The sequence below is a fragment of the Cyclopterus lumpus genome, chromosome 3 (assembly GCF_009769545.1).
Source record: "Cyclopterus lumpus isolate fCycLum1 chromosome 3, fCycLum1.pri, whole genome shotgun sequence".
NCBI classification, from domain to species: Eukaryota; Metazoa; Chordata; class Actinopteri; order Perciformes; family Cyclopteridae; genus Cyclopterus; species Cyclopterus lumpus.
The window spans coordinates 13,071,462-13,092,822 of record NC_046968.1 but is presented as its reverse complement, the minus strand read 5'-3'; the positions used below and the strand labels follow the sequence as shown (position 1 = coordinate 13,092,822).

Genomic DNA, 21,361 nt, shown 5'->3' with positions numbered 1-21,361 from the left:
CCACATAGTTGCTGGAGAGAATGGCCATTTATATAACCTCCCGCCATTTCAGAAAAAATATAACTTATCTCCAGCAAAAGATAAATAAAGGTGTTTGTTATCTACAAGAAGACTACGAGCTGTCCGCAGACAAATAATATATGCATTAACGTTCGACCAGTGCTTTTCTATACATATATTTAAAAAATCTGTTCACAAGTCATGTATGCCAACTGAGTTGTGTCTCACATGTCAAGAAGACTCGATTAGATCATTGCATATCTATGCTCCAAAACTAACTGCAAACACAGATCAGCCATTTGGAAATTAAAATATCCCAAAGAGACAAGATGATAAATAGAATCTGGAAATGAAATATTTTGTCAAAAAGGTCCACATCTAAACTTACTGAGTGAGAGCTCAGCGGGTTTGTACAAACACGGTGCTGCACCTATTAGCAGTGCTCCATTGTAAAGGAGAGAGAGAGAGACAGAGCTCGAGGGCAGTAGGAATGCTAAGTGGGCCCCTTAGCCTAGTCAACCTTCAGTGGGTTTCATTTATCTTCATCTTGTTAGACTAAATTAATTAACAATCTCAATGTTACACACTTTCTCCTTTCATTACATCAAATAATGGCAGAAATGCAGGGGGAGGTCCTGCCCACTGGGAGTAGAGAAACTGAAGACATCTCTCTCTCCCGCTCTCTTCCTGTGCTTATTGCTCTCTGTCTCTCTTCCTTCCCCTGTCTCCCTCATTTGCTCAGTCTCTTTGACTACACAAACAACAACCTGGTAAATGTCTTCCATAAACATATAAAAAATGTATCTAAAATGAAAACACATCTGTTCAACAAAGATAAAAACTGTGAGGCTTACAGTAACAGTAGAGATACTGCACATTGTATACTGTAGTTCAGAGAACTTTTGTGTTAGTTCCAGAAATATTAGGAATTTTTTTAAACAGACTTATTATTATTATTATGAGACAGTACAAAGGCTTTGACATGTACGTAAAGTATGGGGTTTAAACTTTTCCCCATCACATCTGAAGACTTTGATGTATAAGCTCTTTTACAGATATTTAAACTCACTGTATGTATGACTCAAAACCAAACTTGTGACTCATTACAATAATGAAAGGCCCATCCGGGTTACTACGGAGATATGACACACGGTATGAAAAGTCAATAACATCTGCACATTGGAGTAGAAATGTACAAGCATGTTCAGGAAGCCCCCTTTGACCTAATTCAGTTGCCTGGGAAAAGATACTGGGATTCTTCACTGGAGGAATGTCTTAACTGACACATCCATCCCCCTGTTTCTATCCTTTTCTCCCCTTTCACCCCTACCCCCACCCCACAGCCCACTCCAGGACATGAGTCTTATCCAAGCAAAAGGGCTAACCCTGAAGCAAAGCCTGCCTTTAATCTCGGCCTGATTGTTGAGGCCTCCAATCTGTAGCGAGTGTGCGTGATATCCTTCTACTGGCGCTCCTCCTTTAATTAAAACAGACATTGACAGAAGGATGAGGATTAGCAGCGCAATAATGTGTTTACTTAGAGTAATCACAATGTTTCCTCGCGGCTATGAGAACAATTGGAAATTGGTGAGAAATAGCCATGGTCAAAAGGTCAAGTTTCTTATTTTTTCTTTTGTAAATATGAGATTGAATGTAGAAATGTTCCTGGTGAACTTCAGATATGCGTCTGTCAACCCTCTTCCATTGCAGCAAACAGTGTACAGTACATCGTTAGTGCAGTTAGTTATCCACCAAACTGGTTTTGACAGGTGCTGAGAGTTAAACGCTGCCATCCACTTTGTACCAATACAAATAAAGCGGAAATGAGCACGGGCAGTGTGCTCTCAAAAATGTAACATGCTGTATGCCTGAATAACTTCTGTCAAACCTAGTAGATATACCGCACCAAATAAATTGGTGCCAGGCATGAAAGATACCGATACTGTACATTTCTGCATGACATATTTGTTTTGTTTACTGCATCAAAGTATTTATGAACGCATACTAAATATATGTCATTTATATGCAACTAATAAATGGCTTCTCGATTGGTTAAATATAATAAAGTGAAGAAAAAAATCCCTGTGAGTATAATTCATACTGTGTCATACAGTGTAAAACTGCACAATTGGTCGCAATTAAAATTCTGTCAAAACTCAACCAAAACTAAAGCTCATGAATGTGGGTCTCAATCTTACTTTTAGTGTTATTTTAAATGATTGAATTCTATAATAAATAACATAAATTCAAATGCATAAGAGATTTTCCTTTTGAATTCCTCAAGGACATTTTGACTAGCGAGAGTAATGGTATCAAATTGTCCTTTCTTTTTAAAATGCCTCCAACAGTTCTTCTGAGAGATAAAAAAATGCTGTTAATTTAATCAAATAAGTGACCTTTTGAAAAAGAAATCAAAGAGGATTCATTAGCTTTAGTAAAGTTTGGCTGACAGCAGCTTTGAAAGGCAGATGCTGCTGCTGTGGCTTCTAATGAGCCAACCCTAATTAGGGAGCAACACTGGAGCCTAGAGAAGGTAGCTGACTAGGAAAGGAGCCAATGGTAAATACACTCTCTTATTTACTTCCTCTGTGTGTAATGACAGCACACATTTTTAATTAGAATCACAGGAAGGGTAAAGACAAAAAATGTAAATCTTTATGGTAGGTTGAATACAAACACAGAGCACAACAGGAAGCAACAGTACATCACAAGACAGCTGTTGCAGCGACCGCCTCACTCCAATATCCCTGCTTAGAGGGGTCAGACCAAAGCATGCAGAGGAAAGACACAGAAAGCCTGACGTGTAGGTGTTTTAAGGTGTGAAAGGGAGAGGAAGGAGAACACTTGTTGATGTATGCTTTCTGGAGGCTATCAGGGTGAGCGTGGCAGTCAGCCACACACAAAATAATCACAATCATAACACACAGCTTGGGTAAATATGTTGGAAGCCATGTTTGACATTGGTTAAATATACAGACACATGCACACACACAAACATGTGCACGCACACACAGCACAAAGTCTAAAGCTAACAATGTGTCAGAAAGCATAACCCCTCTTAGCCCTCTACCACCCCTGCCCGACCCATGATCCTAAATGGCAACAACGGAGATGAAACTAACCTCAGTAAAAAGCTGCTACGAAGAAAGCCCTCCATGTCAGCGTGTCGGGGTTCTGCCAGGAGAAATCACAGAGAACCATTTTCACTATGAAATTCGTGATAATCAAGAAGGGAGAAAAGGGAGAAAAAAAGAAAGAAAGAAAAAACACAGAGCATACATCTCCTTCCTATAATAAAGGCTGTCTTTAATTAAGGCAGAAATATGGCTACAAACCCATCCTCCCTTTTTATGAACTGACATCATTAATTATACTCTTTCCATCGAGGGAGTGGATTTGCATACAACGTTGCACTGAGAGCTTGATGATATGTTTGCGTCAAATAAACTCTGCTTACTGATCTCTATACAGTCTTTTTCCACAGCTGTGTGCGGGTATATACATGGACATCCAGCACTGTAACCACAGATCCCAGAGCAGCCCCGGTCGGTTCAGAGTAGCTAACGGTGGTCCAGCTGTAGCCCATGTGTGGTGGGGGTGCTGTGGCTTCTGGGAGCCCGGCCGCAATGGACCCAAGCTGGGACTTACAGCGTCAATGAGGCAAAAGGATGTGGTCATGATGTCACCACTTGTAGGGGTCGTTCAGAAGCATTACCCACACAATTTTGGCGACACATGGCTAAAAATGATTTGCAACTGGTTTCCATTAGCTTATGTTATTGGTCTGTATAATATGCACTTTTATTGTGTAAAGAAATTGATTAGGACTTCCATGTGCTTGGTTTTAAGTGGTAAAAATATTATAACGTCTCTCAAATCTCACAACGAGCCTTATACACTGAAGAATCGCACAGATATCTCGCAAAAACGTTAAGCACAATAACATGTCATTTCACTTCAACTCCACTAATCCTTCTATTCAATTCCATAATTTAAGAAAAGCTTGAAAGTCTGCAGATCAAAGTGGCTGCAGGCAAATCTACTTTTCAAACACAGAGAGAAAGAAAAATGCTCTTATTCTGAACCAACAACCGTGTATGTGTATTATCATGAATAACACAAAACGCAACAGGAAATGACGTCTCAGACCTTAACCACCTTAAGTTGTTAGTGACATGGTTTAATTTGGCATTTTCTTGTCTTGCTCTCGTGGCTTATAAGACAAAGCCTCTGAGAGAATGGAAAGAATGAGCTGAGCCCAAGGACACTGTGCCTTTCAGTCTGGCCAGCACTTAGCAAGGCAGTGGATCCACAAGGCCCAGAGGGCTCAGCCGAGACTTTTCTCACAATAAGGTGTCTGGGGAGGCGGGAGTGGCATAGCTAGGGGCGCTGCAGCTCTGCTCTTTTCTCCACTCAGCTGGGCCCAGTGCACATAATACCATCACCACACCACAGAACACCAAGTCAGTGACAACGTGAGAAAACAACCGTCAAACAGTGCAGAGCAGATCAAGCGTGTCTCCTCACTTCTCTGAGTGCAAAAAGCACACAGACTCTAAAGCAGGCGCACACAAACTAAAAACAATACCAACACAAATGTGAATTTGCTCCGAACTCACAGTAGATGCAAACAAAAATTCTCATACACATTGAAAACCAGTAATCGGAGATGAATAGAAATGGTATGAAACGTATAGTTTCAGGATTAACAGAGCACTCTTTTATTATCACAATGTGTGTTTATTTATGTTACTGGTAGCTGAATCCCTGGGCAGACTTGCTGAAAGCAGCAGAGAAAGTGAAATAGATTAGGCTATGCTCAGTTTCTATCTTTATCATTGGTCTTATTCCATAACCCTTGTTCTTTCACTCTCTGTGTGCTTGTGTTTCCTCAGCTGCGCCTGCTTTCTACAGTCCCATTGTGGTCAGAGACAACTGAACTTAGCTAGCGGTTTGGAGAGCAAATGACCAAACTCAGGAAAAAGTGACTGAGCCACATTGTATTTGCTCTTCTCCGAACACACACACACACAAAAAGAAAAAAAACTAAATGAGGATGCCTTTAAATCAAGGCTAGGCCACAATTCAAGGACATGCTTTTTGGTTAAAGAGAAGCGGGGAGGATAGACATCAATAAGCGGACCTGGACCAGTCTGAGCAGCACAGCAGCCCTTTCGAAGAATGCGCCTCTGCCAAAAGCTGCCTCTGCCTAACCAAGTCTTCCACCATCTGCAACAAATGTGCTCTAATAAAGCAGCGCCATATGGACAACAAGCTAGCTATTAACACGGCTTCAGTGCAACCCCTAGCCCAGATTTCAAACTTCCAGTCAAATTGACTGCTGATTTAATGCACCGCCAGCAGCCATGTGGGTCTTGGCACGAGACGGCACTCTCAGTCTTCAGTCATTAACAGGCTCACGTAGTGTGAGTCACAGAAGTTAGCTACACAGATCCTACCAGCTATATCCCAGGTCACTTGTTATATCCCTTAACCAAAGCCATATGAGAAAACATTGCAATATCCAAAGAGGAGGATACAGACAGCAAGAGTCTGCACCGATCCAGGGACTCCTTAAGACAAGTTAACCAGGGCTCAACACTCTCTATTGTGCAGAGTGGAAACAAGCTAAGGAAGCAGATTTTCCCACAGAGTGGCAGCCTAACTGGTGGCTTGTGTCTCAGGTCTTCCACAGTGATGGAGAGTGCATTTGCTCCCTCTGCGTGGATCCAAAATGGCAGTGATTAACCCTGCAGGGTGTGAGGGGGGCACTTTAATCCCTGTGGACCGGGCGGCCATGTTGACGCCTCTCCCCTCTCTGAGTCATGGGGGGACCCACCCACCGTTCACAAAGCCATGCTCTCTTCTCCTCGAACATGACGCCACGGCTATGAGCCCTCTGCTCTATGGACCATAGATGACACACATACATACCAAATCAATTAAGAGTCCTATGGTTTTAACCAGACTCCAACGTTCAGTAAATGTTGTTTGTTTAACTCATTTTATTTAATTGTTTTACTGATTTAAAGTCAATAGCAACCCTGGATTGAAATTAGAATTATTATGATCATAAGAAATCACTAGATAATTTATTTATTTTATTAGAAACGCAAGCTCATTGTTCCACAACGTCTCTGCCAGTAGTGTCCCGATGCAGATTGAAGTGGTAAGCTAAAGACTGCTGATGACAGTCTAATTAAATAAGCCTTTCAATGCTCTCAGTGAGCATTGGGATGTGTGAAAAGGTACAGTACGGTTCGAGAGTAGGGAAATCCAGAGAGGAGAAGAAAAGCTGTCCAAGAAATCCCAATATGATAGCAGATGGCTTTACGCCATCTCAACACCCACATGAAATATGGTGATACCTGGCCAGCACATGGTCCACACACACACACACTTGACATATTTGCATGTATACAGTGTACTACTGACACATGCACACACACAACGTATGTTACCTTTAGCAATAGTGTCCCAATGACCCCCCCCTCCAACCTAGACACACACACTGCACACACACACACACACACACCTCAGTCAGAGCTGCCAGATGAGTAGTGAATTAATTTGTGTGAGCCACTCCAACATTAGGAAGGTGTGTTGAAAGGTGTCTGCTCATGTTTCAAATTAAACGCGCTGCTGGTCAGCATTAGCACCTCGCCACCCGTCGGCAACTGACACTTAGGGGGATGGGGGGGTGGGGGGTGGGAAGGTGGAGGGGAGCCCATCCACCGTTCACACTGGAATAATTAGAACATGTCAGGAAGAATTAATTTCCTCATTTTTCAAAAGGATACACAGAAATTACCATGTTATTATATGACAGGGTCCCTGGGAGGGATTGGAATTAAATTTGATTTCTTGCGCAGCCCACACAACAAATTAAAGTCATAAATAAGATGGAAAGAAGCGGGGCACAGAGCATATGTTTATGGCAATGAGTGAAGCCAAGGGACCAGAAACAACTATCTTCATTTCATTTTATTTAAATCAGGCCGACACCGTGTGTCTGAATGACAGCAGTTGCTAATGGTTTGAGATTAGAGGCTTCTTGATATTAACACAGAGATCAAACAAATGTGACTAAAAAGCAATGCAACGTACAGTGTGGATGCTACAAGATGAAGCCTTCTGTGCAGAATTGACCGGCTAGTGCTTGAGTCCAGGTCTTATCGTGTGCGTATATATATATAATATATATATTATATAATATCACACGCTTTGAGAGTTGCAAGAAACAGCATTTCACTTTGTCCAAGTCAGTCAAATCCCATTTATTTTGCAGCCAAACACTCAACAGAAGTTAATGGCTTTGTTTGTGACGGACCAATGCCTAGAAGAGAAACAATGGCATTTGTAAACTGACTTTATATATTTTTCTATTTAAAATACCTTTGTATCTGTATTTAAAATGATCCTTCATATTGTATGATTCCCCAGAAAAAATAAAAAGCACGAGGAAATAAAAAACAAAGCTTCTAAAAGAGGATAGAGAATAATGAAATTAGATCTTCCATTTACTATGAGATACAATTTAAAAAGCATATTCAGCTGACCCAATCTAACAACACAATACTCGACACCATCTCTCTTCATGGGGCTCAGATTAGACTTCTAAGATTACAGTTACTATTTAATACTGGCTTGCCTGGGAAGAGTTTTTCAACTCTTTCAAAATGGGCCGTCATTACAGTGTAGCACTCCCCTGGGCACCACAAACTTTAAATAATTTGCGAATCAATTAACTGGCTACTCTCAACGCAACAGGGATTTCACACTCCAGGGTCGTGGTGCATTATCAGTTGGAGACGATTCATGGCGTTTTGGGAGAAAAGTTCATGGTTGAAATCATTAATTCATTTTACCGGACTTTTAGTTATGCATTAGTTTCCACAGCTGGGGTAGCAAGAAGATTAATGGCATGTTCTCTAGTCCCGTTTTCTGTCGTATAGCTACGGTGAAACCCTGTCCTCCAGTACAAGGGAACATACCTTGAGAAGCAGGACAGCAGCCAAATCCATATTAGGTTTGTACTCTTTTCAAAATGTAATAAAGTCCATCAAACCTTCAAATAATAATAATAATAATAAACTCAGAGGTTAGCTCATTTTCATGTGGTTAAATATAGACCGTACTAAATCATCCACTGTAAAGAGAGCCCAGACAATAACCCACCTAATGAAATGGCCAACACTAAAAGCATATTAGGCCTTTAGAAACGTGGTCATTCATGACTAATACAAGCTATTGATTGAATGCAGAGTCTAGGATGATGGACAACGATTAGGTGGATGTTCCACATTCTAGCCAGGTAACATGTGCAAAAATTAGTTTTGCAAATTCGCACTGGGATCCTCAGAATTAATAAGGCTGATGAAATTAAAATCTTTGTTAGGCAGTCTTTGTCAGACGGTCTGTACTCAGAAACATATTGACCATAATCACTGCAGGGTCAGTGGGCTGAAGAAGCTAATTTGATAAATAATAAAAGGTTATTCATTTTCATTTTATGGTGAAGTGCTGTTTATTTAATTTCTGACAAAATGTCTCACCCACATCCTCCCCTTGAGTGGTGCCATTGATAGTGGTCTGAGAGCTGTGAGACCATGAGGCTGTTTCTTATTAGATAAATGGGACACACTAACAAAGAGTGCGTATGGCCTCTTCAGATGGTCTAACATATTCTCAGGTGTTTCCAAATTAGATTGCAGGCGTGTAATTAAACGTGTTCTATAAGCGATCCAGACATAAACTAAATTACTTCCTGTCATGTTTTGAGATTAATTAAACCTGTAGGTCAAAGGATATACATTTAAGATTGTATGAGAATCTAACGCAATATTTTCATTTACAAGAAATACTGACAGGTACCTAATAACATTAACACAACTTAATAACATAACACGTAACTATTAAGTCTGTATTATCAAAACTTCAGGATGCAATTTATTAGCTAACTGAGGAGGGGTATTTTTTGCTGGACCAGCAGGGGGCTGTAGCCCTAGCTCAAGTAGATTTTATCTTATTTTCAAACAGCGTTGCAATGTTTTTCTTTACTGTCGCTAGTTTTGACAACAACACTGATGCGTAAACATTAAAAACTTTAGGTAATTTGTCCCTGAATTGCAACGCAAATAATCTTTACTTTTGCATCTTTTATTATATTGTCTGGAAAATATGATCATAATACATAACATCTGGTATTGGGTATCTCAAAATACAGAGAAGGGGAAACTGTCATCGTAAATGATCAGGTGTATAAGACCTCAAACCATTGGCTGATTCCGTTCGCTAATATCAGTCACAGATGTATTGTTCTTGACTTCGCATCCAATTCTGTCCATGTTTTGAATGGAAACTGGCATATGCGCAATGATCAGGTGTATAAGATCTCAACTACTACTGTATTTCATCTGAGATCTATTTGTGTTTATCTGACCGATAATGAAATAGCGCAACTATTTTACGAGTTCAAGCCATTCACAACAAACTCAAATGAACGTGCAGCAGCAGAGGTGGCTCGCTGCTCGACGGAAGACAGTGTGCGATGTGAAATGGCACGAGCAAACAATAGTAAATGGCCATGAACTTTGAATTCAGAGAGACATTTCCTGGCTGTTATTGAAGAGCTCCTCCTCAATATGACTTGCATGATATGACATTTGGAAGAAAAGAATAATATCAATGAAGTTCCGCACCTTTATTTGCTTAATATCTAAGATACATTTTTATTAGAAAACCTACACGAGCAGCAGTAACATTTTCATAGATGCAGAGGACTGGAGTTACACAAAGCTTGCTCTGTGACTCTGACCCGAGTTAAACATAGGTCTGATGCAGCTATGGGGGAAAGGGTAGAGAATGCTCTCATGTGGTACCGACACAATTAGTATGCAGTTAATAATATGCTTCTCAGCTAATGACTTTCAACGTTTCACATTTCTGACCAGTGTCACCTGTGAAAACATTTGTAAAACATTTTTCTCTTGAATAGCAAAATATTTTTTTTGCGTCCTGAAACTCTTTAAATGTGAATACTAAAAAGCCTGATTTAACCTTAAAATTGCAACTCAAACAATAAAGTGGATCATATCACACAAGGACCAATAAACATCTTATGTTTGAAATGTCTGTCAGTGACTTTGCGCCTGTATAAAAGTCTATTTCTGCATACATTGTGGTGCAATTGTCCACCTCATTTGATGCAGGTGTTCAGTGTGGGTGAAAGACAGCGGGGGTGTATGAGACATGTGGCAAGACAGAAACAGCTGAAGAGGCAAATTGATACTTACAAAAACTGAAAGACTCAATCCCCGGCTTCCAGCGATCAGTGGTCGGCTGATTTTGAATTCATGTAAAAACCTGAAGACAGAAAAAGGCTTTTTTTAGCTGTATGAAACATGATATTTGTATTAATGACCACTGTATAAATGTCTTGCATTTGATTAAAATTCCACAAAAACAACACTTAAATATGGGTGTTAATGATTGTATTTGCTTTCATTTGATTAAAACCACCAGTGAATTTGGAGCATGGTTAAAATCAGTAATGGTCTTGCATAACTGCATTTACCTACATTGGAACAAATAGAGAGCGAGAGCTGAGACCAGAGTGACTGTTGGCTGAGGGTCAGAGTCTCCACAGCTGAGCTAATGTAAAACAGCTTTGTTAGTGTCTGACCTCCAGTCCTCACAGCTGTCATCAATGGGAATACGTCCTAGACAATGTTTAGAATCTGCTTCTCTGCTACCTCATTAATCCGTCTTCCAGTTGGCAGATTTGAATAATAAACAGCTTTCATATATAAAGCAGTCGTTTTATTTAATTTTTCCTTCTTTCTTCGAGGTCTGCCTGCTAATGATTTATTATGGGGCCATGCATGCTCTGCTAGTTTCAGCGTGTCTGTTAAAGTGCTGCAACTTAAAGCTTTGTTAGAGAAGGCACACAAAGCCGGTAAAGTCCGGTACAGTACAAGTTTAGACTTTTAGGCTCCAAATTCCAACAGAAGTTATGACAATAGAGAAATAACCACTCACTGATCAGACCATCTAGCTGCTGTAAGCTCATTCATGTTAATGTTCTCACATTATCTTGTTTTTCACAATAAGCCAAGATCTCATTACCAGCTGATTTATACAATTAGTCCGCCTCAGCACTGCCAATTAAACAAGGCCAAGGGTTTTTTAAGGTCACGATTAACTGATCTGTCACTAATTTGCGCTACAGAACCTCAGTCTCCCCATCGCCGCGACCCATAAACCATAATCAAGAAGATCAGATAAATGTACCAACTATTACTGCATTGTTGTCAGAGCACAGCGTGTAGTCTGCTACGTGGGAGGCTGAAGGGCTGACAGTGTGAGCCAGATAAAGGCAAGAGTTGCAGCAGGGTCTGAATGTGGTGGCCTTGAGGCTGGAGGTGACAATGGGGGAGAGAGGACCCAGGTGACCTCGGCTGAATGGAAAGCTGTTACGAATAGCACCTCTGAGTTTAAAGTCTTCTTGTGCCTCTCAAATGACACTAAACACACACTATTTCACTGTTCTGAACTATGCTCCAGCTGCAACCACCCACTCCCGTACTCGCACAAACGCGATTATATTAGGAGATATTCAGTCTACGCAACAACCCCTGCCTGCTGGATACACCACATATTACATGGTTGGCAATTCATTCAACCAGTCTTTGTCAAACATCCGACTATGGACTTAATTCTGGGTATGCCTAATGAGAGCTCTTATAATTACAGAGAGTAGACATTAACAAACCTTTGAATCCATAATGTGATGTTAATTGGAAACAATGAGGTAAATAATATATGGGGGAAAGTATTCATTTTTTTCATTGGTTATTTAAAGGTAATTATTTGTCTGAGGAAGAGAAAAAAAAACAAAGGAATTTATAATTGCAAATGAGTGAACCCAAATGATATTATAATGAAGCAAATGTAGTAATCCCTGTGGTGTAATAAGAGTCAGTGTCAACCGGCCTGTTGTAGCTGCATGTAGCAGCTTTTTCTCCTGCTGCGAATTAGACCTACAGCCAGGAAACATAAAACAGGCACTCCCCCATTCCTAATTAGAGGATCTGGGACTTATTAAACACAATTTCAGTCAACCCCAAATTCAAATTATTAGTTTCACATTTTCCTTCACAAATTGTCCACATTCTCAAACGAAATATGTTCCATTATTTTACTATTTTCGACAAACGGTAAGGGCGAGATGAAAAGTAAATTTGGCCCCATTAGGCCACAAAACAAATACACTGAGAATACTGGAGGTCCAGCTCTCAGATCCAGACTGATGGAGCTGACATCAAAGGAGCAGGGGCACAGAGCTCACTGCCACCTGTGGCATTCCTGTCAAAGAGTGGCCTTTTCCTTTACCTATGACCAGCCAAAGCGCTCACACACACACACACATGGAAATGCAAACAAGCACAGACTCGAGTCGCCACGAAAGCTTTCATATCGAAGCACATTTCTGCTCCAATACTGGCTTCAACATAAGTTTCACCCTCCACTTGTACTTAAACCTCCCACGTAGGAACTGCTTATGCATCTTTATATTACACAGCAAACATGTCTGCTGGAAACGCCTGTTGAGCTAAAGCCCCTTGTACAGTATGAGAAGAAAGCACTTTTACACTCACCGCTCAGAAAGATTCACTTTCAAATCAACTGAACCTTCAAATGCCAGACATGTGTTCATGTACAGTGTGGGTTGTACGCTAGATTTCATTTTTAGATGTGTTTTTCAACCATCATGTGACAGTGGCTCAGTATCAATAGACAACATCGCCACAACTGTATACAGCACAGGGGAGAACAACCACTACTTAGCGGTCCTGACCAAACACAGGGTTTATGTTTCACATACTTTAACTCTATATTGCATTAAAACAACAGAGTCAAGTCACTTCATTTATATAATCCAATATCACACATTTGTCTCGGGGGGCGTTACAGTATGATATCGGACATATTGCATGTATGTTTACCTCCCTGCTGCGAACACATAAGTAAATGCACATTTCATCATGTATAGTTTTGTGTGGATATGCATGAGGAAAGCCAAAACGTGTACTTCTGTTTGGAATTCATCCAGATCTGCTTAAAAAAAAAAAATTATATATTTTTATATATATCCCCAATCCGCCTTTCCAAATACTCACTCTCTCCTCGGTCCAAACACGCTAAAGTAGGAATTCTGCCGAGTTAGTTATTTTGACAATAGAGGTAATCTATGCCATCAGCAGGCTGCTCCCTACCTGGATGCTGTGTGGTTATCTCTGCAGAAGCAGCAGCCACACAGTCAGTCAGGCCGGGGGCTGCATGGGGGAGTTTGGGATGCAATGAGGTGAGGCTATAACAGTGGACCCAGGGGAAATAGGGAAATGGGAGGAAGAGGAGGGAAGCTGGGGGTGCAGTGTGGAGGTGAGGCTCAGATCATTCTGGTACAGAAGTGTCTGATATAATAATTGAACACGTGTTAAATATCCAGTTCTAAAGTCTCTCTCTGCAGTAGCATCATATGTGAAATATGAGACAACAGTTGTCATGCAGTGAGTAATCACCATACAGGAAACAGCTGGTGTTCAGGTAAACTGTGGACACTTTGGCCCAGATCGATGTGCCAAATTCATTGTTAGCGTACAGATTTTTATCACTTCCTAGTGGTGAGATAAAGTCAGTCCTGTGTTATAAGACAAGCTGTATTTCTCCATCGAATCATTGAGTTATTTGGTGTTGGAAACAATCACGTGCAAACAGCTTTTCATGCTCTAGCACACCGTTAACTATCACAGCCTTACAAATCTCTCTTCTTTTTATCTTTACCCTCTTTCTCTCTCAAACTGCCTTTTGTATGTGTCTTGCTGGTCCTGTCCTGACACTGAACTACAGCAGACTAGACGCTCACAAAATATCTCGCACCAACGTGTCAGGAAAGACGAGCAGAGTGTCACTCCAGTTCAAATATCTTGATTGAGAGTAAAACAGTGACGGGTATTTTGGAAGAGCTGGTCAGATAAAGCAGAAAATAATATCTGCATCTATTTTTTCCCCCGGAGTTTTTTACAATAAATAGCCTGATACCAATACAGTGCTCTAGCTAAGCGACGCTTTCATGTGCTGCTCGTCAAATAACAAGAATGAAAGTCTATTTTCTGAGCAACTGGGTTGAGGCAGGGTGAGGGGAGACAAATGACCATGGTGGACGGCATTCAGTCCCCAGTGCTCCTAACAGGCGGGCGTGCAACCTATCAATTCTCTTTGATTCCCTCTCACTCATTCTTCACTGCAAAGACTGTAAAGACAGAGAACACAGAATAGGCTTTTTGCACACTGCTAATATGCCTTTTTTTAACTTCCAAGATATAAACACTCAAATTTAGTTGTCTTTTGTTCAGGTTTATTTCTCTGCGTCTTTCTTATTCAGGGGAATTTGTGTAACTTGAGGACAAGGGTATGAAAACAAGTCTTTCGCTCTCTCCCAGGTAATGTGTTTATTTTCCTGGACCCATCTTCTAGTTTACTGCGTGGTGGCGTTTCTCCCCTCTTATCGCCTGGCCCTCACGGGGCACTTTAGCCGCTCAAATCCTGTTCACCACATACTGGTTTTAGAATCTGTGAAATGAGTGCTGGAGAAGCGTGGCCACAATGTCTGCCTGTGTTGCTACTGGACTCAAATGGGCTTGGTGCTTTTTTGTCCAGGGAGATGCATAAATGGAAGTTTTTAACACCTCAAAGGAGGCTGGGCCTTTGTGGAGCCACACTAGAGAAGCCTGCCAGTCTCCCGAGGAGGCAGACACACTGAGTGCTGCAGGACAAAGAGCTGGAGGAGCAGAATCAGCAGGGGCATCACTCTGCTTTGGGCAGACACACACACAAACACAAACACACACACACACACACATCTAACTGCACTTACATACGGTAGACACATACAAACACATGCACAGACACACAAATATTACAAAGGTTGGAATGGCGTGTTTCAACTATATCAAATACCTGTAAAAAGCAAAACGGCATATGTCAAATACATCACAGCAGTCGGGTTACTGTACATTTCCCATCTGATAAATTAACCAACCTCAAATTCCTTCCGCTTTTACCCATCTGTAACACAATGTAACACGCATCTGTAACACCTGCACTGTCCATCCAAAAAATATAACAGCCTGCAGCAGTATCTAAAGATGTAATTCATCTGAATAAAACACTGTTTTCACTAGTTAGAATACAACATACTGTAAATAGATTCACGACAAATGACAAATACAACCAGCACACAAAACGCCACCATTGCCTACTTATTGATTTCAGCTCCACTGTTTGAAAATAATTTCCTCATTTCTATGCCAATTTCCCTTATTGAAATCCTTTTTGTATTCCTGAGTACAGCCCAACAGCTGGTATTTACAATCAGTCTTTATGCTGTTTAGATGTCTACAATAAGCATTTAGATGCAAATATCTCTGCCTTGTACAAAGGAGTTGCAACTTCTGTCAGAAGCAACATAATCAACCTGCAATTGTCTTCTGGCTCCAATCGGTTTCCAGTGACAAGGCCTAAGCCGTAAGCATCTGTATTCAAATGATTCCCTATTTCAGGCACGGTTTAGTGTGGATATTTTCCAACAGTATGGTGCTGAAAATCAATCACATGGTGAATTAAACCAGAAAGGAAACGACTGATCCATAAATGATCGGGTTACAACAAGGCATTGGTGTTCGCAAAATATTCAGGGGTTTCCTTGTTCGAGGAGAAGCACGGACGCACTATTTGATTGTGGCCTTTTACGCCAATGACTTGTATTGCTGTCGCACATTTTTTGATTTGCAGAAGCAGACGTAAGTTGGAAAATAATTGTTTTAGCGGCGAGCTGAGCACAATGCAGGCAGACAACTTTAAGGCCTCGTGTGAAACCTTCGTAGCATTGGAACAAGAGAGTCTTAAATAGGCTGCCGTGTTCTCAGAAATGAGGGACTCCACTTAAACATTCATATTCCATGTTGGAAAATCACTCTTCCATTCATATAACCCAACACTGTAATCTACAGAATAACAGCATGACAACGCATGTTTCTTTCCAAGTGATAAATAAAAAGTAAAATTGGTAGTCCTACTCTGATGGAACATAAACCAAGTTAATGACAACAAGGACATCTCCATTTACTTGAGAAAGAAATGACTGAAATCTTGACCAAGATTTATCGCTCATATAAATAAAAGAAAATAAGCCTGCAGTGTAGCATATGTGGCCATGATGTAAATCTGATACCAATGGGGGCATAAGTGTTGCTCTGGCTCCACAGGCCCCTGTGCAGCCATTTTAACAATTAACATTATACCCTCTTTTTTTTGTCCTTTTTCTTTACAGTTGTAGAGGTCATTTGTCTTTTTTTGAAACCCACAATTAATAGCAGCGTCTGCAAATGCAAATGAGTCTATTTAGGGGGAGGGAAAATGATCAGTTTGAGAATATTTCTGCCTTCTTAATCTTCTTAAGAGGGAAATGATTTAAAAGGAGGACACAAATCTCCAGTGACATGGCAGGAACTGTAGGGCACTTTCCTCTCTCCATTCTCCCTTTCTCATCTCACTCATGTCTCCCTCCCGCCCCCATCCCCATTTCTCTTTCCTCCTAATTTACCTCTCCCCCCCTTGTTGCCCTGTAGGGGTGGAAGGGCCAGGAGTGGCTTGTCCCCCCAGAGGAAACAAATGCAGTGTTTGAGCAACTGATCACTGGTATAATTGAGTTTAACACTCCTTTTCTGGATTAAAAAAAGAGCCTTTCAAATGAAAGGTCAAATTATCTCTACAGTCAGGCAATAAATAAGTCAAACAAGGTAAGAGGTTCCTGCCAGCATATGTTAGTGGAAAATTTAATTAGCGGAAAAACAGGAGGCTCTTTCATTCCGTACTGCATTGAACAAAAGCAGCGTTGGGAGTCCAATTGTACAGCAAAGGAATCAAAATATATCAGTTATCACTTAATCGTATCATTTAAACTCATGTTTTACAGAGCATGCAGTCTATTTGTAAATGAAACCCCGTAATTTAACAAATCCAGAAGTAATATAATATCAGCAGGATAACCACAGCAATTTTGCAAATAATCAAATTGGGGGGAAAGCTCAAGTCTGGATAACATTATTGGCCATTAGTCTGCACACTTTTTAATGCGTGTTTTTTTTTCTCCATCTTGTTAAGTGTCCGACAGGCCCATTGTCGATTGATTGCAGCACAAGGAAAGAAAATGTGCATAAAGTAAGGCTGCAGTCTGGACTGGAGGCACAGAAGGTGGCTGAGCAATGCACAGAACAAGGGAAAGAGAAACAACACTGCTCTACACCCAACTCGCTACAATGTGGCCTTTGTGACATAATGCACTGTGCACTGCCGATTGTGGAAAATAATCCAAAATGTACTGCTTCACATATCCAGCAAAAACAACTGACATCACAACATGTGCCATATATGCCATGTTTCTGGGCACATTTTACATTTAGTGGAGAATGAGGGGGGGTAAGGAAAACATTGTCACGCGGTTATTATATTCCCGTCGTGTCCTGGGAGCCCATTACAGCATGGCACAAGCAATGGTAAAACTGAGAAACTCAGCAGGCAGACTCACAGTACAAATCTACTGCACGCTGTTAACTGCTGGAAAAAGATGTAGTTCAAACAAACACTTTGCACCTACAGATTATGTGTATTTAAATGTTGGTAGTCATTAAGGTTTAGTTTTTCCCTTCAAGGGTTTAGTTGGCTTCCATGTGCTGCCATTAGTGTTAGGGTGTCTTTGCATAGAGAATGCAGCAGAAGAGCAGGAGGAAGGGGCTCTTTCGTGTGGCTGTCTAGACAATAGTAACATGAGGTCGGGGTTAACTGTGCTGACAACAGAACACGTGAAAGATCACTTGGTTTTCTTCACTTGTTCAACACATGATACTTCTCATTATTCTCCAAGAAAAGCTGACAATGCTCCAAACCAAAGAGAGAAGGCCCTCCACGGCCACCGCAAACTAGTTTTCAAGTATATCTTACATTGTATATGAGTACACATTTATAAGTTGAGTATGCTTTGAACATTCCCTTGGGACAAAATGAAAATGTAAATGGATTAGATTGTGTGTCCAAACACAAAATAAGTGCTGCAAGGTAAGTATGATCTATGTAATAAAAGAAAAACACTTTTCATAATTATTTTTTCTCTGATTATAAGAGACTAGCAGACTTTTAAATAAAACTAGCAGACTGGTTCCCACAACCTTTAGAAATGAGAGTTAAAATGTATACTGAATAAAATATTAATAAATGTGCTGAAATTTGGGATTTCCATCTAGCTATAAGAAAAACACAGCTGTACCATTTCAATTTTTAAAAAGGCAAACATATTTTCAAAGAACTGCCATGGGCAAGTGTGTGAGTGCATGTGTGCATGTATGTGACCATATATCCATGTGTGTGCGCATGCCAACCCCCTAAACTTGATTCTAGGCAGACTGTGGACTCACAGTGAAATGTTGAAATTGGAAAAAATATTACCCTTCTTTCTCTTGAATAGCCGAGAGATAAGCACCCTTTAGCAATGAAGCCAGTGGAGTTTAAGCTTATTATGAATACCTCTCAGAGCGCAGAAGCATGTACTGTAGAAATCAAAGGGAGTAATAGGCAGGTAAGCCTGTGTCATTTTAAGGAGGAAGTCAGTTGTGAAATTGTAAAATTGCAAGGCCCTGCTGACAATCTCCTGCCATCAGAACACTCCTATAAATGATTTCTAATGGCAGTGGCTATCACATTTCTGAAAAGTTCGAAGTTTGTGGGGTAAAAAAGACGAAAGTCCATTGCTAATCTCTCCATTAAATGAAGACTAATAAGACTATTTATCCCTTTGATTAAAACAGAACATACTCTGAAGTTTACAAGAATGTGCACTTTTTCACTCGTGCCCTAAGCTGCCCAAAGGAGACCTGGCTTTACAGAACATTCCTCATGGTTTCATGTTCAATTGGTTGTGAAAGTCCGCAGTGTCTTACATGCCAGACAGAGAAAGAAAAAAAATGAGGCCATCTTCATTTTTTTATTTGTATTATTATGTTTTGGATACCAGAGCTTCTCCACAAATTTTAGAATTCATACATGAAGCGGGTACACATATATATACTCACGAAAAAACTGGGTTTAGTAGCTTATGTGTGCGTTTTTTTTTGCCTAATTGCCTAAATGTGTAATGCTCCTCTGCTGTATAGATGATATCATAACATGACTGCCGTGAGGCAGAACGGACTCTGTAGCGCTCGCATATTCTACAAAAAGCACACATACAAAAACACACAGGCTAATACCTACTGTGCCATTTCTCCTCTGAATATTCATCCATGTTTCCACATCATCTGCAAGGTCTCCTAATCACAGTCACTTCCCCTTTAATCACAGAGCCATAATTAGGTCCTAATAAACCATTTTGCCATCCTCTTGGAGCGCCTCTGTGTCACTCACACATCAAACCAAGAAATACTACATTAAGGGGCTGTCAACCTCAAAGGAAAGCTCCTCCAGCAGCAGTGATACAGATACTGCAGGCACACCTCTTACACTAATTGAAATTATCGAAAGCTCCGCTTACATGTGACACTTGGCCATGTCTGAAACCATGGCCTGAAGTACAGCAGTCAAAAGCATGACGATTGTGCCAACACTGAGGCTCTACGGCGTTCTCTGATGTCGGGTAATTGTTTAAACCTGAGTGGATATGGCACAGGGCCTCCTGCTGTATTTTCTGCCAAGAGAAGAAAAAAAATATCTTGCTAGCACTTTTCTCCTCTATTTCAGCTTCTATTCTAATTCAGTCCAGCATAGGCTTCAGGGAAAGCCTCAACGATTCCATGTTCATCTTGGAGAACCAGTGTTGGGGATGATGATCACTAACCACAGGTTGATAATGATGACTGTTTAATTAGAAGCCTTTCTTTGGCCTGGCCACAACCCAAACTCCTCCACCCTGCAGATGGCAACCAATACATTTAGCTTTGCTGAGGATGAGGAGGAACATTGTACCTCCCCAGTTTACCCTCAACCCCACCACTAACCAAAGACAGAAAGACGTTCTCCTTGCTTACACAAAAAAAAGCACCAATAGCCCTGCTGCATGTGCACATGTCGAGGCCAAGTCCAATCGTGTCTACTACAATCTACAGTCATTTCCATCTAATTTGCTATTAGTAACATATTTGAGTAAATTGAGTAGTCAGTTTAAATTGTCTATCAATTAATTTTTTGATTCCATCTTTTTGTGACATTTTCAGTTTTGTAATGAACACGAAACCTTTCCAACATTTCTGCAAAGAGTTTACCGTCAATGACTCATTTGTTTTTGCTACAATATCTCCTCCTTGAATCTAAAGGATATTTACATTTCTTATGGTTATGCATAGTCAACACAAAGCACTTGGTTAGAATCAGAGAAACCCTGCGGTCATGGTGAGTAAAGTATGGTTAAGGTTGGGCAACTAAAACACTTTGTACAGGTTGGCAGAAACATCACGAGCATGGTAAATGTTCATAAAGTAAAGGTCCTCCTCTCTGTGACTGTACACTGCGGTACAAGAACGTAACTCTGTGAACAGCGAGCTCTGACAGTGAACGTAAATCGCTATTGCAAATTAGCTGCATATACACATAATTGTAGGAGGGAGGGTTTTGAGGTAATTTGTGTATATTTGTATGCGGCCTGCAGGGTGATTAATTGTGGTCGTATAATGTGCCATCATTTTCTAAATCCAAACATTTAACTCATTAAACTCATTCCACAATGTCGTTCCACTCTCCTCAGTGAAGTTTCTGTAGATTTTACAGACTGTCCTTTCAAGGGGTAAAAACAAGTGTTACTTTGTCTCCGACAAGACAACACCTATACGCTCGTCCACTGGCCCCCCTCAGTGGAGTCCTCACCTACCTCCTGCCAATCATCCTCCCTAGGACAACCCTCCTCTCAGAGGAATCTACACCCGTACTACCTGGCAGAAACAGCACACCGTGTGCGGGTGTGTATATATTGTATGTGGGTGGGTGGCGTGTGCCAGAGTGGCTATCCCCTCAGATTGTCAAAGAGGCTCATGGGAAATGTACTGCATTGGCCAAACCACAGGCTGTCTCTATCATTTCAGTGGATTTCTCTTTTTTTAGTCCCATTCAAGAAAGTGATTATCACAGACGGTACTTTCTTTGGCTTTATTCTTTGTGCTCCGGGTCAGGCTTCCCTCACTGAAGCTGAATCTTGCTTAGAAATGTGCAGTTGAATCAACCAGGGGTTTCTTAAGTGCACTTCTAGACCCTGGACCCT

The 21,361-nt window shown here is 40.8% G+C and overlaps 1 protein-coding gene across 1 annotated transcript in view; it reads right to left on the bottom strand.

Annotated features, from left to right (window-relative positions):
- The window catches only part of sox6 (SRY-box transcription factor 6), a 125,859-nt gene that overhangs the window by 97,298 nt on the left and 7,200 nt on the right, over window positions 1-21,361 (bottom strand). Inside the window, exons 2-3 of the mRNA XM_034527901.1 lie at window positions 10,296-10,365; window positions 3,123-3,174 (exon numbers count right to left, since the gene is read on the bottom strand). Of these exons, the coding sequence (XP_034383792.1) occupies window positions 3,123-3,157 (35 nt within the window). The 5' untranslated portion in view covers window positions 3,158-3,174; window positions 10,296-10,365. The remainder of the gene's footprint in view (window positions 1-3,122; window positions 3,175-10,295; window positions 10,366-21,361) is intronic.